The sequence below is a fragment of the Nuphar pumila genome, chromosome 2, assembly GCF_984573655.1.
Source record: "Nuphar pumila chromosome 2, dmNupPumi1.hap1.1, whole genome shotgun sequence".
Classification (NCBI taxonomy): domain Eukaryota; kingdom Viridiplantae; phylum Streptophyta; class Magnoliopsida; order Nymphaeales; family Nymphaeaceae; genus Nuphar; species Nuphar pumila.
This window is the reverse complement of record NC_143250.1, coordinates 5,201,151-5,219,698: the sequence shown is the minus strand read 5'-3', so window position 1 is coordinate 5,219,698 and position 18,548 is coordinate 5,201,151. Positions and strand designations below refer to the sequence as shown.

Genomic DNA, 18,548 nt, shown 5'->3' with positions numbered 1-18,548 from the left:
CCTAGACCTAGTCGTGCTATCTCTGCGTGTCATACTTACAGTTAGGGGTGTCAACGAGTTGGGTTTGCTTTGGACCTAGGTAGAACCAGACGCAAACCTGACTTGATATGATGGTACGGGTTTCGACCCAAGTCTAATCAGACTCACCATAAAAGAAACCATACCCAGATCTTATAAGGATTACATCAACCACCAGGACCATACCCGATAAAATAAATGTTTTGTTCATTTTTACATTGAAAGTTATGGATCTTAACCGGAACTCAGGTCAAGGCCGAGTCTGGTATGCAATTTCACAAACAATACCTGGATCCATATATTAATCAGACTGGATCCGACCAGGATTCTAATATGGCCTTCTTATTTATCACCAAACCTTGACCTTATAGGGTTTGGTACACCCATACTTAGTATTGTTGTCTGGTAGCATAAAACTCGATGTGCTTACCCCTCACCCCTAGGGAGTCACTTTGCTTCGGCGTAGGCAAAGAAAATCCAATATATATGACAATGATAAGTGTTCGAACGCCTAAGCTTCGGGTGGAAATGGGTCAGATGTGGTTGGATCTCTAACTTGAATCCCAGTGAAAATGCTAATACGTTAGTGCTGCAAGTGAATCAGATATCTGATCAGACTCCAACATGTTATTTATGGGTCTGGATCCTTTAAGTAAGATAGGAATGTGCTTTCGGATCAGATTTGGATATGCTCAAACTAATTACTTTTGGATTGGAGTTAGATTCAGATTAGCACTTTAAGTCAGATATGAAATCGATCCGAATCAAAATCAGTTCTGATTGTTTTTTTTTTTCTTACATGTAAATATTTATTTTGGTTATATTTTTGCTCGATCCAATCGTACCATACATATTTCAGATTCGGATTCAACCTTACCTCATTGGATCTAATGTTTAAATTTTAGATTCGGATTTTGATTTAGATCCATAAATATCCATCCTGAATCTGATCCGTTTTCATTAATATACCATGTGCGTGTGTGTGCATAAAATTTCTTGTTTTTCACCAAGGTTGTGTTGGAACTTGATTGGATTTGACTCCATCCAATCCAAACAGGATTATAGTTCGTATCTGGACCTTCTTCACTGGCACTTATCAACCATGAACCAGCCCGAATTCGACCAATTTTCACCTCTACTTGTTGTATAGGATATAGACAAGTCATATGAGGGTCAGATCTTCCATTGTTAATAAATGGGTTTGGGTCCAGATCCACATCGGATCTGAATTGATCAAACTCAAAGTCATGTCTGGTGTCTGCGACCTCATGTGCTTTAGACCAAGAGGGCCTTGAGCTGTGTTTGTTTAGTGGAATTTCCAATTTCACAAAAACTAGATTTTTGCTTTGTGGGTTATATGTAATACAAAATACGTGCATGTGTTGCCTAACTTTTGCTTGCATATAGGTGAAAAAATTTGGTATTCTTTTGTTTCATTTATAACTTGAGAATTGCATTTGTGGCCAAAATTTCAATTTTGTGATTAATAAGCTTTCAATTCCACAAGCTGAATAGGCAGAAAAAGGGTCTCATGACTAAAATGTTTAACCAACAAATTTTGTTTGCATTCATATAAAATTCCGTATAAAATATGTTAATAGGCGGGTGTTTGATTGGTGTAATAGTAAAGTGCTTAGTCTTTCAAGTAAGCATTTCATGCAAAAGGAAGAAGGTTAGAACCGTCTCCAGTTAGTCAGTCATTAGCACTCGTCAAAATATAAGACCCAACAGGTAGGGGTGTCAATGGGTCGGGTTCGTTCAGACCCAGGTGGAATCAGACCCAAACTTGATTTGACATGCTGGTACTAGGCCCATATCCAGGTTCAATCATACCCCACCATAAGAGAAACCATACACAAATCTTATAAGGATTACAAGAACCAGACCCGGACCATACCCGATAAATTTATAATTTTTTATCTTCTTTACATTGAAAAAAATTGCTGATCTTAGTTGGAACTTAGGTAGGCGGGCCTGGGTCTTGTATGAAAGTTCACAAACCATACTCGGTTCCATATATCAATCAGACATTTCAAGTCCGACCCGAATTCTATTTAAATATTCTTATTTATCACCAAACCCTGACCCTATGGGGTTTAGTACGGGTAAGGTCTGAGTCAAACCTGACCCATTGACAGCCCTACCAACAGGCATGACACTTTTATCATGCAACAACGGCTTTGTTTGGGAGCTGTGATGATAGTTGGCAACATCCTTGTGAGGTCGTTGTTGAAATCTGCCGATTTATAATACCATCTCTCCTCCCAATTCCATTCAGATATCCATCTCCTCTCTTAAAAATGAAATTCCAGTCGATGGTGGATGCCACTGGCATTTCCTGAATCCCCCATCGCCGCTCCTAACTACAGTTCCCAAACAGAGCCTTTAATGGAGTGGTCTTAGGCTCAGGTCTTGTGAGGCCTACATCCAAGCGCATCTTGGACAATAATGATGGTGATGATTTTAAGTTTTCAATCACCCAATGAATCCCACAAGAGCAAAGTAACAAAGTTAGGCCTTAGCCTTATGGGTCCGAATCACCGAGGTGGTATCCCATGGGGGTAAGCATGGTCATGTGTCAAGCTGAAGGCCCAGGATCGAATCCCTCTGCCACATGGGGCGGCTGTTGTTCTGGTAGGGGTCCGCCTAACCCCAACTTGCCCAAAAAAAAAATGGTCTGAGTCTGCCCATTCAGATTGAATGGGTGCAAAGATTCGAAAGCAGCTGATTCAAGGCTAATGCAATTCAATTTTATGTTATTTTTTTTAATAAATTTTTTATAACAACACGTACCATCTGATGGTAAAATGTTCATCGATTCATCTAGATTCGATTCAAATTTTTTTTTGTGTTTTTTTATGAAGCCAATTCACTTAGTGAAGATTGGAAGAGATCCGTGAAATGAGGATGATGCGATGAAGTACGATCGGAAGAACCATATAATAGAACCAGAACACAGAATTTCAAGGGGAATTCAGTAGTTTAATGTATAAATTAATCAGATTGGAATCTGTATATGATAATCTACTTGATGGTTTATTGTAAAGTTACTAAATATATAAAATATCAATATGACAGTTTCAGTGACGAAATAATTAAGTTCCTGTTATCAACTTTTTCATGGGTTGCAGTATCTATGGAGCATAGTTTTTTTTTGTCAGACAGAGAAAACTGGAGTTAGGCAGACCCAGTTATACAACCATATACCATTGAGATTCGAACTTGCAACATTCCAATACAAGGTGACATGCACTAACTGCTCCTGTCAGACAAGCCGAAGGAGGAAAGTGAGTATCAAAAAGTAATATGAAGCATAAATTTGAATTCATTTTATAAGCTACCGCGAAAGAGTCTGAAAAGCGCACAAAGAAACATGAAGAAAACAAGAGAAATGACTGAGAAACAAGAGGGAAACGTGTGAGAAGCGAGGGCAAAATAAGGGGAAAGCTAATAGGAAGCAAAAAGAAAACATGTGAGAAAAAAAAAATGCACCAGGAAAGCGATTTAAGAAGCGAGTGAGAAGTGTGCTTGACCCAAATGGGAAGTGAGTTTCCCATTTGGGAAAAGTGATGTTTTTTTTGTTTCAAAAGCACGCTTTCGAGGAAGCATGCTCCCCCCCCCCCCCCCCCTTTAGGGAGGCACTGTCGGTAACTGTAGTATGAAAGCTATGGATGTCAAGAGTTCGATTCTCACTGAGATCAAATCCAAACCCACAAAGCGCCACTGTGGGGGTCAGTCCATTTTCCTGGAGGCTACCAATATATAGTGGGACCAATGAGGCACGAACCGGGTAGATTCTGCGTTGTAAAGAAATAAAAAAGTTGGTCTTGATTTTGATTCCTCGTCATCAATGTTAGGGTGGAGGTTATGAAATCATAGTCACAAACGTTAAAAATGGCAAAATCTAGTTTCTAAAAAACTCGTGAGAATTTGAAATTTTTTCAAATATCTTGCATTATTTGGCAAAATCTTGACAATAAAAAATAAATTTAAAATATAAAAAATATTTTTATAAGAAAATATTAATAAAAACTATTTAAAAATAAAATACACGATTTTTTCATGATACATATATAGCTGTTTAAACATAAATATCACGTTTAAATCACAGTATTTATGTTTTTTTCATAAATCTTGTGATATTTTGAAAATCTCATAAGGAATTGCCATATTAAACTTTCAGGCAATTTCTCATGATATTATTGCAAATTTTTCATAAATCTTGCGATATTTGTCACTATGATTGGAATCTAGGGTTAACAATAAGAACGATAAACTAAACACAAAAACGCGTAGATGTCAATATGACTTGCAAAAAGAACCTCTGGTCACGGTAATTGAAGGGTACTGAAACCGAGTTCGGATCGGGTGCAATATGATTGCACAAAATGGTGCACTAAGCTCTCGATCAACCTCAATCAGGCACTGGGCCCCATCCCTGACTGGCCCTATCCCCAAGATAATGCACAAATATTTGTGAAATTATTCACACCCAAACCTATTATCTAGAAGTCTCGGCCTAAACTGATGTCAGGGTGTGGACAAAAATGGACCCGAGTTTGTGTTCCAATGTGAGATGCCTTGATTGTGTGATGTCAAAAGCTGTCACAGGAACACGCCATATCGGGTACAGTGTCTCTAACACATGACTGTGATATCTTGTGACGTGTCGGACACTATTTCTTTTCTATTTTTTCATAACTAAGTTTCATGCTTAAGGATTAAACTCTGGGTGCCCATAAGGGCTTCACTCATCTGATAAGAGCGACTTGTGAATGTCACCAGGTTGACAGGACGTCACAAGTTCGAAATCCATGGCAGCGTCCCTTGCTGCAGGGTCGAAGCTAAACTCTGGGTAGGACCAAAAGAATGAGGAGGTCAGTACCTTCTCCTCAATGACACGAGCCATTCGGGCGGGTAGTGTTGGACACTATTTACTTTTAATAACTTTTGCGTTTAGGGCATTTTTCATTTTCATAATAATGTTTGAGTTTAACCAGTTTAGTGTTTAATTTTCTGTATCTCGTGCCTGTTCGGAATCCATGTTATAAGAAAATTAACAACCTAAGGAAACCTGGACCAAGATGACGTTAAATCAGCTTTGATCTTCGCAAAATAGTATGAATGCTTTCGTGCCATTGATTATATGACCACATGATTTATGAATCATATATATTTTTTTATGACTAAGAACCCTCACCCAAGCGAGAAAAAACCCCGTGTGGGCCACCTCTAAAAGCTATGAACATATGAAAAAGATTGAAAGTTTCTTTGCAACCTCAAACGTATGGGGGATATCTCAACTCTAAAGATGCATGCATGTTGGACATCATGAGTTTGAAGTGCGTGGTTGGTTTCATTGTAATTTCGTTTGACAGATTTTTTTTTTTTTTCAAATATGAAAAAAGAGAGGCCAAGACAGGTCAAGGTATGTTTGACCTGATTCTGCATTGACCAGGCTAAGCAGCCCGGTAGTGGGTCAGGTTTGACTGGCATGGTTCATTGACTAGCTGCCTGGCCCACACTTCTGATGGGCCAATCGTTCATCGATCTATAGATTGTGTGGTCCATGATCCACCATGATCCGTGATGAGCGCGCATTAACCCAAAGCCACCACAATGTCATGCTTCAACCTCCACACAATCTTCCCTAAAACAAAAGAAAATAACTCCACATGATCTTTCGCATATGAAGTCCATGGCCATCCCCCCAAGTGAAGCAAGGTTTGACTCCACTACCCGTTTGGACCAGCCTATGGGGTTCATGGCCTGTCCGGTTACATACCCACAAAAGTTGGATGATGTTCGTTAGGGCGCTGTGTCCCATGCATCCGTGTAGGTCACCGCAGACGCACATCACATGTCTGTGATCAAATCGCAGATGCATGACACAACCCTTTATTGTACCTACCCCTGAAACGGTGAGGATAGAACAGTTAAAAAAAAGAACCCTAGTCAGCACAAACTTGGACAGTGTGTCGTGGACAGGACACCTGTCCTGTCCATCCTGGGCAAGATGTTCTGTCTTAATCTGGACAATGAGTCCAACATACCCTAAAGGTGTGTTTGATTCAATGGGATGCCTGCTGTGTGGGGCCCACACACACCCACACAATTATGGGACACGGCATCCAGCTTCCCAAAGAGGATGTGTTTCCCTCTCCCATGCTACTTTCCTTTTGAAACAGGAGCACATGACAGTATGAACACTGTTTCAAAAAAGAAAAAAAATGTGTGCACGGTCTATATCCTATCCTTGTCCTCTCCTGTTTGTTTGGTGCAAATCATATCCTTTTATTTTCAATGGATCTGCATCTTAGATCTCGTTCTTTTTAGATGAAATCAATATTTTTAAAGGTGTATGAAGCATTGATATTGATGTCGTGGGGACATCTGTTTGATGCTAAAAGGTAGAAAAGGGGTTTACTTTAGGGTGATGGTAGGTCCCTTCACCGTGAAATGAACGCAGAAGTACAAAAGGTTTAAATAGTACATGGACCTTATTTCCAACCTAAACTCACTTAATTTGAATCTAAATTCAGTTTCAATGGATTTTGGATTGGATCCCTTGATCCAAATCTAATCTAGATCCAGATTAAATCATGACTGGGTCTTGGGTTGGATCCCACAATCTAGACCCAATTCAAATTCATAATGTATCAAGATACAGAATCCAAATCCAGACTCATTTTTATAAAGGATCTGGGTCAGACCTGAAACTTGGGTTTGGTCTGTCCGGGTCAGACCTAGACCTGGAACCTAAATGTGTTTGGGTCCGGTATAGGGATTGGGTCCTTACCCGATCCACCCAAACCATAATGGATCCAGTTTGTGGATTGGGCCCGCCTCGGGACACAACACAAATCTGATCCACCTGGATCCTTGGGTCCGGGTCCGGGTCTGGGTCTGGATCATGTCCGTAATGAGCAACAACAACCTGATCCACTCAAAACCCTTTAGGTTCAGTTTCGGATTGGGTCAGTTACCCAGGTCGGGATACCCTCGACAACGACCTCCTTGTTGTTGGTGACATTTGAAACTTGTCGTTGGGGGTAGCCATCGTCGGCTGCTATTGCCGATCGTCGATGGTGACAACAATTGACAAATGCCTAATAGAAGAAAATTATAATTATTTTTTCTGCAAGCTTTCGACTACTACAATCAAAACAACTCACATCATCCCATCTTGCACCAATGTTATGAACCGATTGAAAAGGAGAGCAATCATATAAAGTTAGATTGTATTACTATCAAAAGCATAACATTATTGGATCTTGGTACGAATCCAGTATGGCCAAATGAGTCTCACATAGAATCCAATGACCCACTTGAGCAGTGGGCCAGTGAGATAGGAACCACCAGGATAGTGGTGGGCCCACTCTTTATTGGATTCTCAACAAGTTTGGAAATCCAATGAAGTTGGTTATAGCTGAGTAACGGCTAACCAGGAGAGGATAAATTATTCCAGCTCCTGCCTCTGCATGATATACACAGAGAACTCAATAATCACATTTAGGATCCCTCTTAAAGCAGGTTGTTATTCTCAACATTTGACTATTCTCTCTCACCTGTACTTTACACACATCTTTTGAACCTCTGTCAGTGGTATTAGAGTCATGGTTTCAATGTGTGCAAAGACTCGTTGAAGAGGCTAGGTTAGAATCGAAAGCTCGTGGTAGAGGTGTACAACGCGCCACAAGAAAAAAAAATTGAGGATCAATAGTTGTCTCATTGACAATGTGCAACACAGGTGACAGAAAGAAAACCAACCCCATTAGAAGCTTGACCTGCAAGCCAAGTCGCCTGTCGCACTTGTTGATGCCCCGAGAGAGAAAACATTGTCTAGTGGGGATCAACCTCATGTTGTACCCATTGTTTCTGGTTCTGAGCTGGGAGAATGAGCCATCTCTCTACAAATCCCAGATATGGATCTTGATCCAGAGCTGAACCCCTCAGTCAAAGAAAGAAATAGAAGAGGAAGATGCCCAAAAAGTTTTTTATTTTTTGCTATTTGGCTCACCTGTGATGATCGTGGTGATGGAGCGGACGGAGAACAAGCCTACAACTTCAGTCCACAACACCTTGTAGGACATGACGTGTCTCCACAACTCGTCAGTGACCTGCATCAGATCTGCAAATTTAGAAGAGAGACAAAGAGCACGGCTCCAACGACGTTGATGAACGAGAGCAAAACTATTGGTGGCAATGCTACTGACACGGTGGAGTGGGAGATGAGGTCATGTGGTATGATGGTCTAGAAGCATAGTGCCAAGTTGGACCAGGTCGCCACTCCAACCATCATCGTCTGGGTGAAAGTCGATCGTCGGCCTCATCACTGTAGGAATTTTTTTTTGGCGACAATCTCGTCAATTCGATTGAACCAACTAAGGCTTCATTTGTTTGAATATGGGAAAAAGGGGTGGCCAACAACACCATTGAGGAAAGTTGACCCTCCTCAGCGGAGGCCAACCGATCGTTGGCCGACAACGAAGTCCATCAGCAAGGAGGCAACACCAACCCACTCTCTGCCCTCTACGGATGACCCAACACAAAAGAAAAAATAAGGGTCACCAGAAATGTACCTTGTGAGGATGACGAGTTGCCCTAGCTACACCATCATTGTTCTCCCTCCCATCATCATTCTTGTGCACAAGTGCTGCTGACGAGCTGCAGGGCTCCGACCAGGTGACTGCTAGGAGATGGTGGAGTTCCTCAGCTGATTGACGATAGCCGGAGGGCAATGACATTGCCGGAGGGTGAAGATGATCCCCTAAGGACGAAGGCCGACAATTTTCAAATCTCTCAAGGTTTCCATATTACTTTTGGAGGCCTCTATTATTTTTTTAATAGAGGCAGTATTTTTGAAATTTTCAAAAACAGGCTTGTCCTCTAGTTAATTCTCGAGATAGGATCATATTTTTTGGTTTGTTGAGAACAATCTTAAAGTTTTTTTTGAAATTACAGAAAATCACCTAGAGTTTTTTGTTAAAATAAGAAATTTATAGATATTATGTTCTGAATTGTTGATTTTAACCAGAACTGTTTTTGACTTTTCTGTTTTTGTAGAAAAGTACTTCTGGTTAGCGGAATACCTCCCAGAGTGTTATCTAGACAGGTTTGGATCGAGTTGGTACAAGTAGTTTCATAAAGACTTGGTTGGATCCAGTAAAACTCTTTAAATCCTGAAATTCCTTTTGTTATTGCATTTTTTTATATGCTTAATATCATGTATATATTTTTTATCATATTATATCTAGATCTAGTATGGTTTGCATTGATCTGTTTTTTATTTAGATGAAGTTTATTTATAAGATTTATTGAATATAGTGTTTGGATCAAGATTAGATCTGATTAGTATTAGATCATATGTTTGGATCTAGTAAGGTAACATATATCTAGTTTGATCTAATAAAGCATATCAGTTGAACATATATGGATCTCGATAGATCAAATTGATAAAGTATAGATCTAGTTAAATTAGTATTTGGATCCAAACAATGTTATTGGGTTTTGTTGAACTTGTATGGATCAAGATTTGATCCAAGTTTATGATTGATCTAGCTAAGTCTATTACCATATGGAATATGGATCTAGATTTGATCAATGTTTATGATCGATCCGGATAAGTCTATTACCATATGAAATGGCACTAGATTTGATTCAAATTTGTGGTTGATCTGGATAAGTCTATTACTATATAGAATATGGATCGAAATTTGATCCAAGATTTATGATTAGAGCTAGATAAGTGTTATACCCGAATATGGGATATGGATCCTGAATTGATATATATATATATATATATATATATATATATATTATCAGATATATTGTATGGATCTAGATTTGATCCAAGTTTTATGTTGAATCTGGATTGTATCAGCCCAAATATTTGGACCTAATAATGACATATTTTTATATAGGCTTGAGTTTTACAAGGTTAAATCCAGATAATTAGAATACTGGATGTGTAATATGGATCCATTTGCATTTGAAATATATAGTTTTGGATATGAATTTAGATTATGGTCAAATCCTGTGTGATTTATGATTTTATTTAAGCTTGTATAGAGATCTATTTTAATATGAATTGAGTTGGACTTAATAGATAACATCTAAAGTTGAATTTAGATATAAAATTCTATAAATCTAATAAATAAATAAATATATATATAGATCCAATATAGAATTTAAACTTAAATGTTCAAACTTATGGTTTCATTAAAGCCTTGTAATTGGCTTATCATATTTGGTATATCCAAATGATAATGAGATAACTCTCATTAGATATGGATTTGAAGTATATCCAAATTGAATTTAGATATAAAAATTTATGCTTAACTTCATAATAGAAAATCAACCTAGTTCGTGAGTATCCTCATGATGGTGATATATCATGAAGGAAAAGTTCAGCGAGTATCCTCATGATGGTGTAAAACCCTATGATGTCATGACTAAATGCAAATATTGCTTAAATGCAATGCATTGGAAACGTGATAACTGAATTATAATTTTACATATGTATGTGAGGATATTTATTTGCATATGATAATAAATAATCATTATAAATAATGCTTCCTATGGTATGCTTGTATAGGTGCATGAAAGAATATTTTGTTTTCATGCATGAAATGCTAAATCGTGTTGGTCAATCACACTTATAACTATTTGGATCCAGATATACCGATCTGAAATGATCAGGAGGTGATTAACATGTGACAATCCACATGAAAAGTGAAAATATAAATTATGACAAAAATTTAAAGTGAGAGTATTAGTTACATTGAAAAATCTTGGATCTATGAATTAAAATTTTTTATAGTACTTCATTAGTGTACATGCTTATGATATAATCATAAAAGAGCTACAAGAACCACATGACTATGTGTGACCCACGCTATGATGTATTCATTTTTTATCTATGAACTGCATGACTTAGTATGCAATAAATGATGAATTCTTGAAATAAAATATTATACATTAAAGCTTATGATAAAATTTATGACATGATAAAAATATATCATGAAGGAGAAATCCAACTAGCATATGTAAAACCTCATAATGTCATGAGTGCAATATATAATGCACTGATTATGATATAATGTGGGTGTTCGCCCCATATGCTTGAATGAAAGATGTTAGATCTTGATACGGATCCAGAGTGGTCAAATGGATCTCACATAAAATCTAATGACCCACTTGAATAATGAGACATTGAGACATTGAGATAAGAACCACCAGGATAGTGGTGGGTCTACTCCTCATTGGATTCCTAGCAAGTTTGGAAAACCAATCAAGTTGCTTATGGCTGAGTAACAACTACCCAGGGAAGGATAAATTACTCTAGCCCCTACCTCTGCAAGGTATACTCAGATACCTCGATAATCACATCGAGAATCTCCCTAAAGGAGGTCGTTATTCTCAACATTTGACTCTTCTCTCTCATATGCACTTTATACACCTCTTTAGAACCTTTGTCAGTAGTATCAGAGTCATGGTTTCAGTGTTTGCAAAGACTCATTTTGAAGAGGTTGGGTCGGAACCGAAAGCTCGTGGTGAAGGTGTGCAACACGCCAAAAGGAAAAAAAAAAGGGGATCGATGGCTGCCTCATTGACAAAGTGCAACAGAAGTGATGGAGAAAAAAACAACCCCGCTTGGAACTTGACCCACAAGCCAAGTCCCCTATTGTACTTGTTGATGCCTCGACAAATAAAACGCTGTTTGGTGGAGATCAACCTCATGCCGTACTCATTGTTTTTGGTTTCGAGCTGGGAGGACAAGCCGTCTCTCAACTGATCCCAGATATGGATCTTGATCCAGAGCTGAACCCCTCAATCAAAGAAAGAATCATAAGAGGAAGATGCCCAAAACAAGTTTTGCTGTTGTTTGGCTCACCTATGATGATCACGCAGATGGAGAAGAAGCCTGCAACTTCAGTCCATGACACCTTGCACGACATGACATGCCTCCACAACTTGCCAGTGACCTCCATCAAACATAACCAGAACCACTAGAAAAGTTGAATTAGCCTATATTTCTCATGCATCATGAATCACTCTCATGTTGCATGTAATGCAAAGATAGAGAATAAGCATACTGCATGGACATACACTCATACACTTGTACCCATAAAAGGTCAAATGGATCAATGACTCATAACAACCACTCCGGATATGAAGCACAAAGCTCCCCCAAAAAATGAAACTGGAATTTTCCTTTTTTTTCTTTTATTCCATATTGCTCTTGTACTCTGATTTTCCAACTTTAAAATTGTTTTTACGCCTCATTCTACACAGATGATATATTACGGTGAAGACAGACCATGGTCCTGCAATGTGTGCAAACAGGGGGCAAGACATCAAAACACCCAAGAAAGTTGTCCAAATAACGAAATAGAAGAAAATAAAAGTGAACAAACAGATTTACCAAAAAAAAATCCTATGCATGATAACAAAAAATAGGCAAGCACACTATTTACAAAATTTCCTTTATCAAGATGTCAAGATCTACAAAAACATTTTTTCCCGAAAATTGTTGTATTTATGCCTGGTTCTCGTTTCTATAAAAATGCATCAATAATGAATGCAACACAAATACCAATGACGTATACAATATCGGTCGAGACCTGAAAGCTAAATCTTAGATATCCCTTACTGAAGTTCTTCATCTCTGATCTTAAGTGGTATGTCCTGTAACTGTAACAGAAAGACAAGATTAAAAGACAAAAGTTGATGTTAAAAGGCAAACCATGTACAACAGCCAATAACTCAATAAAGCAAATCTTGTATTGTCAAAACATCGAAAAGAGTTTGAAGGCATTACCCACCAAAATTTGGACCGAGCATGCCTGAAAAGACAACCCTATAGAAAAAGCATCATGAGAAATGCCATAAGTATATATGATTCATTAGCAGCCTTAAAAGCAGAACTTAGAATTGCAAAAAGAGAAAAGGAAAGCCCTTACAGATTCCCTACATTAAGTCTATGAAAATGGTTCAAGGCTGATTTCCACAAATGAACATGGGTTTGGGATGCCAAACTTTGCCAAAACCTGTAGGAACAACATTTTAATTGTCGCTAGTCATTCATGAAGTGGACAAATAGAGATTGTTCCATCCAAGCCAATATTGGATGCAAAATTCCAACTTATTAAAGGCGAGGAATTACCATAATAGCTTAGGAAACATATATTTCAAAGATATAGTAAGTCATCATTGTTAGGCAACCCCATCATGGAAATGGACACAAGTTGCAGACTGAAAGGACAAGCATAAGATAAAACAAGATAATGGAACACTAATGCCCTGAAATAAAAAATCATGTTACAAAACCCTCACGAGCATATGGCATCATTACGATGGGTGATGATTAGATTCAGATCCTCAATGTAAAAAATTCCAAATTCAAGTGATGTTCCCATGTGAAGCTAATTCTTAAATTTTGAAAGAGAATGTTTTAAAAGCAATCAACAATACAAACATCACATTTAGCTATTATAAAAATAAACAAAAGTTCCATAAATATTACAAATATGTCATCATAATCCGGTATACCCTATTCTCAATAATGATGGTTATATAGAATACACCGGCTGAGCAATAGGATTAGATTACTCAGGCAGTTAAACGGTAGGAACATAGATTTTTAACATCGCATATCATAAATAAACACAAAAAGATTAGGTCAGCAGGATATAAAACTGCAAGAAACACCTCTAACCAACACTAGACAAGAAGAAATTAGATAGTCTGGTAAAAACACCCAAACAGTTTCTGTTGGGTATGAGATAAAAATATTATTATCACAATATTCATGATAGGAGGTCAGGAAAGCCGACCGACCCATAGTTGATAGAAACTAGATAAGATGTCTGAATGCATCACAATAATGTCATGGCTTTCAGCCACACACCTGGACCAGAGAATTCCTTCATGCTGCATCTCTTTTAAACACAAGAGTCTCAAGAATATTTTAGCCAGCTCATCAAAGTGATGAGCTCTGGCTTATAAATGAGAAACAATGCAAAGGAGGTGAAGATGTAGCTATTTTGTCAACCCCTCCATAGGCACATGGTCAAATGAGAAGCCTTAATTTGTAGCCCTTTCCTAATAAACAAGCCTTTACAAAATAAGCATCGCTCAACTGCAGTGGAGGTACCTGCAGATATTCTTCCTACAAGCAACCTTCTCCCATGGCCTTGATGATTTATACAAGCACAAAGAATCACATGCATAGATGACCATTTATCCATAGGGACGAAGATCACAGCCATTGACATCTCACTTCTGGAATCATGTGGCAGTAGTGCAATGACAGAAGTTGTTAGGTCAATAGGCAAAATGACGCCAAAGTACAATCCTAGTTGGAAGCAGAAATGCTCAAAGGTCCAAACACATTAAGGAATCAAGTACCCTTTTCCAATCAATGTAAAAATTTTAAATTAGTTTCCAAAATCTACTTTAAGTTGTGAATAATGACAGAACAGACTTACAGCTATCACCGATCTTCACAACAAATAAAAAAGGGCTTGGGAGAAAATAATTGTGCAGTTGATTTCCAAAGATTTTAATTTTCTTTTAGCAACTATTTTTTTATAACAAACATGCAGATTGAGTTTATATCGTTTTGTACATGTTTCACTTCATTACATATTTGTTTTTGCTCGCACTTCATAGTGCTTCCCATGTATTTTGTGTTTGTTTCTCATGTGTTTGCAAAAATCACATCTATCGCTTCATACTACCTTTTAACACTTGCTTCCTTTTTCTGCTTCACATATCGTTTCTCATGTTCATTTTGTTTCTTGATAACTATGTTTTTTTCATGTTGCGGCTGACCTTATCACCAAGTTCATGTTCACATCTTCCACTATATCATTAGGGCCTCACAGCTCAAGCCCAACCAGCCCGCTCCTTCATAGCTGGCAGCACTGTATGATGAACAAATTGAACTATCTACCAATACTCTTTTTGGCAATCTCCCAATTTATAAAAAGTCAAAACCCAATACATTCTTTGAAGGAAGGAAGAGAAATGATGGAAATGAGAGAGATTTGGAATTGGAATTAGCCAGCCCATTCAATTCTAAACTCCCAAACACAGAGCTGAGGAATTGCTCATTCAAAGTTCCACCATTGTCATTCCGACTCCTGATAAAGCATAAAATAACTTAACCTAATATCTTACAAGTAAAGAAAAAGAAAGCGTTTCAAAGGTTTTCTGATTGTAGCCATCACCATTATTTTCCCAGGGACAGTATTCTCACGCACTCTTTTTTTTATGGAAAATTATTAACGAAAATAACATCAGTAGCGATAAGCAATAATAAGCAATATACAGAAAAGGAAAAATAGAAACAGCGCAAGAACAGGGCACAAAATTGACGAGTTCTGCTTTAGACTGCTGCAGCCAGCTCCTTCGCGCAAGAAAAACAGAGGCAAACAAACACTGTAAGATCCAAGAGATGTGAAGGAAACATGAGTAGAGGAATCAAAAGGTGTGCATTTTTTTGGAGAAGCGATTTCATCACCTTCTCGTTAGCGTCTGCGGAAGCATTTGAGCAGGCACATGCAGCAGAAGATTCTTTTATGGTCAGAAGATGGATCTTGAAGCTGCTGATTGATTCCACTGGGCGTCTCCTCACCGATTATTGTAGTGTCAATTCCATGCTCAATGTTTCTGGATGGTGACCCCACATCATTCACAACAACAGCGGTAGCTTCCAATGCCGATGGTGGAGCATTGTCTCTCTCATCAGATCCTGAGCTGATTGATTCAATGGCAAAATCACTAGGGAAAAACAGCTTTAGCCATTCCCTGCGACCATTTGACAAGCGGCAATCCTCTTCTTCCAGGTTTATGTGCCTTGATTGATTCCCAACCCTGACGAGCAATGTCCAGTAGTAGGAAGAGGGAAATGGGCGATAGATCTTCCTGTACCCCTGGGTATTTTTAGAGTATCCACTTATCAGTACTTCTTCCTCTTCTTCTTCGTGGCATTCTTCCAGATGCTCCTCAAGTTTACTTTCTTCTTCTTCTTCGTACAATTCTTCAGGACTTTCCTCAATTTTACTCTCTTTACCTTCTTCCCCTTCATTGCTTTCCTCTGCAGATTCTTCACCTTCTTGCTGTTCGTTGCTTTCCTCGGAAGATTCTTTACCTTCTTCCCCTTCGTTGCTTTCCTCTGCAGATTCCTCACCTTCTTCCTGTTCGTTGCTTTCCTCAGAAGATTCTTCACCTTCTTCCCCATCGTTGCTTTCCTCTGCAGATTCCTCACCGTCGCTCTCAATCTTAGTTTTTAGGTCCACTTCCTCCTCTTCACCATCAATATCCCCCACGATTAAATATTTTAAACTTTTCAACTCCCATAAAGGAAGTGGAGTTGTTAGCTTTGTACCATGGATGTCCAAGTTCTCCAGCTTCTCAAGGGACACTATGGATCTGGGAAGCTCTTTAATGTGGGTGCGATCCAAACTGAGTTGTTTTAGGTTTACCAGATTCCCCAAAGAATGAGGCAATGCACTTATTTGCTTACAGCCCGAAAAACTTAATCTCTGCAGTTCAGTCAACCCCCCAATTGAATCAGGCAGGCATCTAAGTCTAGGGCAACATATCATCACCAATGTCTTTAGTTTCAAAAGGGAGCCTATAGAATCAGGAAGCTCTTCTATGCTTGCCTTTGAAATGGTAATGGACACCAGAGTTTTCATAATTCCGATGGAATTAGGCAACACACTTAATGATCTACAGTTGTCGAATGTCAACTCCTCAATTTTGGTCAAACTGCCAACTGATTGAGGTGTAGTCTTGAGATCGCCGATAGGATCAGGTAGCACTCTCAATGACTCACAATCGACCAACTCTAGTCCCTTAAGTTTGGTCAAGTTCCAAATTGAATAAGGCAAGCTTCTTAGCATATCACATTCAGTCAAAGACAGTTTCTTTAAATTCTGAAGGGACCCAATAGAAAGGGGCAGCTCTCTAATTTTTGTTCCATCAAGATCCAAGTAACGTAACTTGTTCAAGTTCCCAATTGAATCGGGCAAGCTTCTTAGCCTATCACAGGAAGTCAGAGATAGTGTCTCTAAATTGTGAAGGGACCCAATAGAAAGGGGCAGCTCTCTGATTTTTGTTCCACTAAGATTCAACTCACGTAACTTGTTCAAGTTTCCAATTGAATCCGGCAAGCTTCTTAGCCTTTGACAATGAAACAGATATAGTTTCTCTAAATTGTGAAGGGACCCAATAGAAAGAGGTAGCTCTCTAATTTTTGTTCCATAAAGATTAAACTCAGGTAACTTGTTCAAGTTCCCAATTGAATCCGACAAGCTTCTTAGCCTATCACATTCAGTCAAAGATAGTTTCTCTAAATTGTGAAGGGACCCAATAGAAAGGGGCAACTCTCTAATTTTTGTTCCTTCAAGATCCAACTTACGTAACTTGTTCAAGTTCCCAATTGAATCCGGCAAGCTTCTTAGCCTATCACAACCATACAGAGATAGTTCCTCTAAATTGTGAAGGGACCCAATAGAAAGAGGTAGCTCTCTAATTTTTGTTTTATCAAGATTCAACTCAGGTAACTTGTTCAAGTTCCCAATTGAATCTGGCAGGCTTCTTAGCCTATCACAACCATACAGAGATAGATCCTCTAAATTGTGAAGGGACCCAATAGAAAGGGGCAGCTCTCTAATTTTTGTTTCACGAAGATCCAAGTAACGTAACTTCTTCATATTGCAAATTGAATCTGGCAGATGCGTGAGAGCTTTACACTCAGATAAGTCAAAGACAATCAACTCTGTAAGACGACCAATGGATTCATCAAGTGAGCCCAATTTCCTACATCCCTTAAGTGAGAGTTTTTGTAAATTTGGTAAACGATCAAAATTAGGAGATTTCTGAAGTTCACTGCAATACTCAAGCTTAAGAACTCTTAAACCATGGAAGACCTGCCAACATGCAAAAACCGCTGTCTTGTTTAAGGAAGCAATCACAATTTAAAAAGTGGAAAGAAAGAAGGAAATATAAACATTAATTAAAATACTAACCTTATTTCCATCCCATAGTCCCACCATTTTACTAAATGATAAGTCCAGATACCCAATCCGCTTGAGGTCGAACTCCTGTGGTAGTGATCCTAACATGCAGTCTTGCCATTCTAAACATCTCAAACTTTTGGGCATTTTGCTGAAATCGCCTTCAAGATTGACACCGTTGATACCAAGCAATCTCAAATTGGACATTTTGGTGAAAGCTTCAGTGCTCAGACTTATTAAATTAAGAGGAGCATGAATAAGGAGGGCTTCAATATTTTGTGACCCCTGGATGTGCCCAACATGTACACTGTCATGTTGTGAAATAGAGAACGACAAATGAAAAAATATGACAAAAAACATAGCAACTTTATTTTGTTTCTTTTCAGTTTTGCCATTACTTTATTTTTAGGCCATATTAATAAGTTATCCCCTAATTTTTCAGGTGACAAAAAGTGCAAAATTATAAAAAAACAAAGTACATTAATCAGATTTGTCATA

At 38.3% G+C, this 18,548-nt stretch overlaps 1 protein-coding gene across 1 annotated transcript; it reads right to left on the bottom strand.

Annotated features, from left to right (window-relative positions):
• Positions 1-12,492: 12,492 nt before the first annotated feature.
• Positions 12,493-18,257, bottom strand: LOC149844561 (uncharacterized). Its single transcript, XM_089998113.1, has 5 exons — positions 18,063-18,257; positions 15,548-17,963; positions 12,995-13,070; positions 12,846-12,880; positions 12,493-12,714 (listed from the first exon to the last, which is right to left on the bottom strand). Exons 1-2 carry the CDS (start codon positions 18,255-18,257, stop codon positions 15,555-15,557), a joined length of 2,604 nt encoding a protein of 867 aa, XP_089854239.1. The 3' UTR covers positions 12,493-12,714; positions 12,846-12,880; positions 12,995-13,070; positions 15,548-15,554.
• Positions 18,258-18,548: the final 291 nt, after the last annotated feature.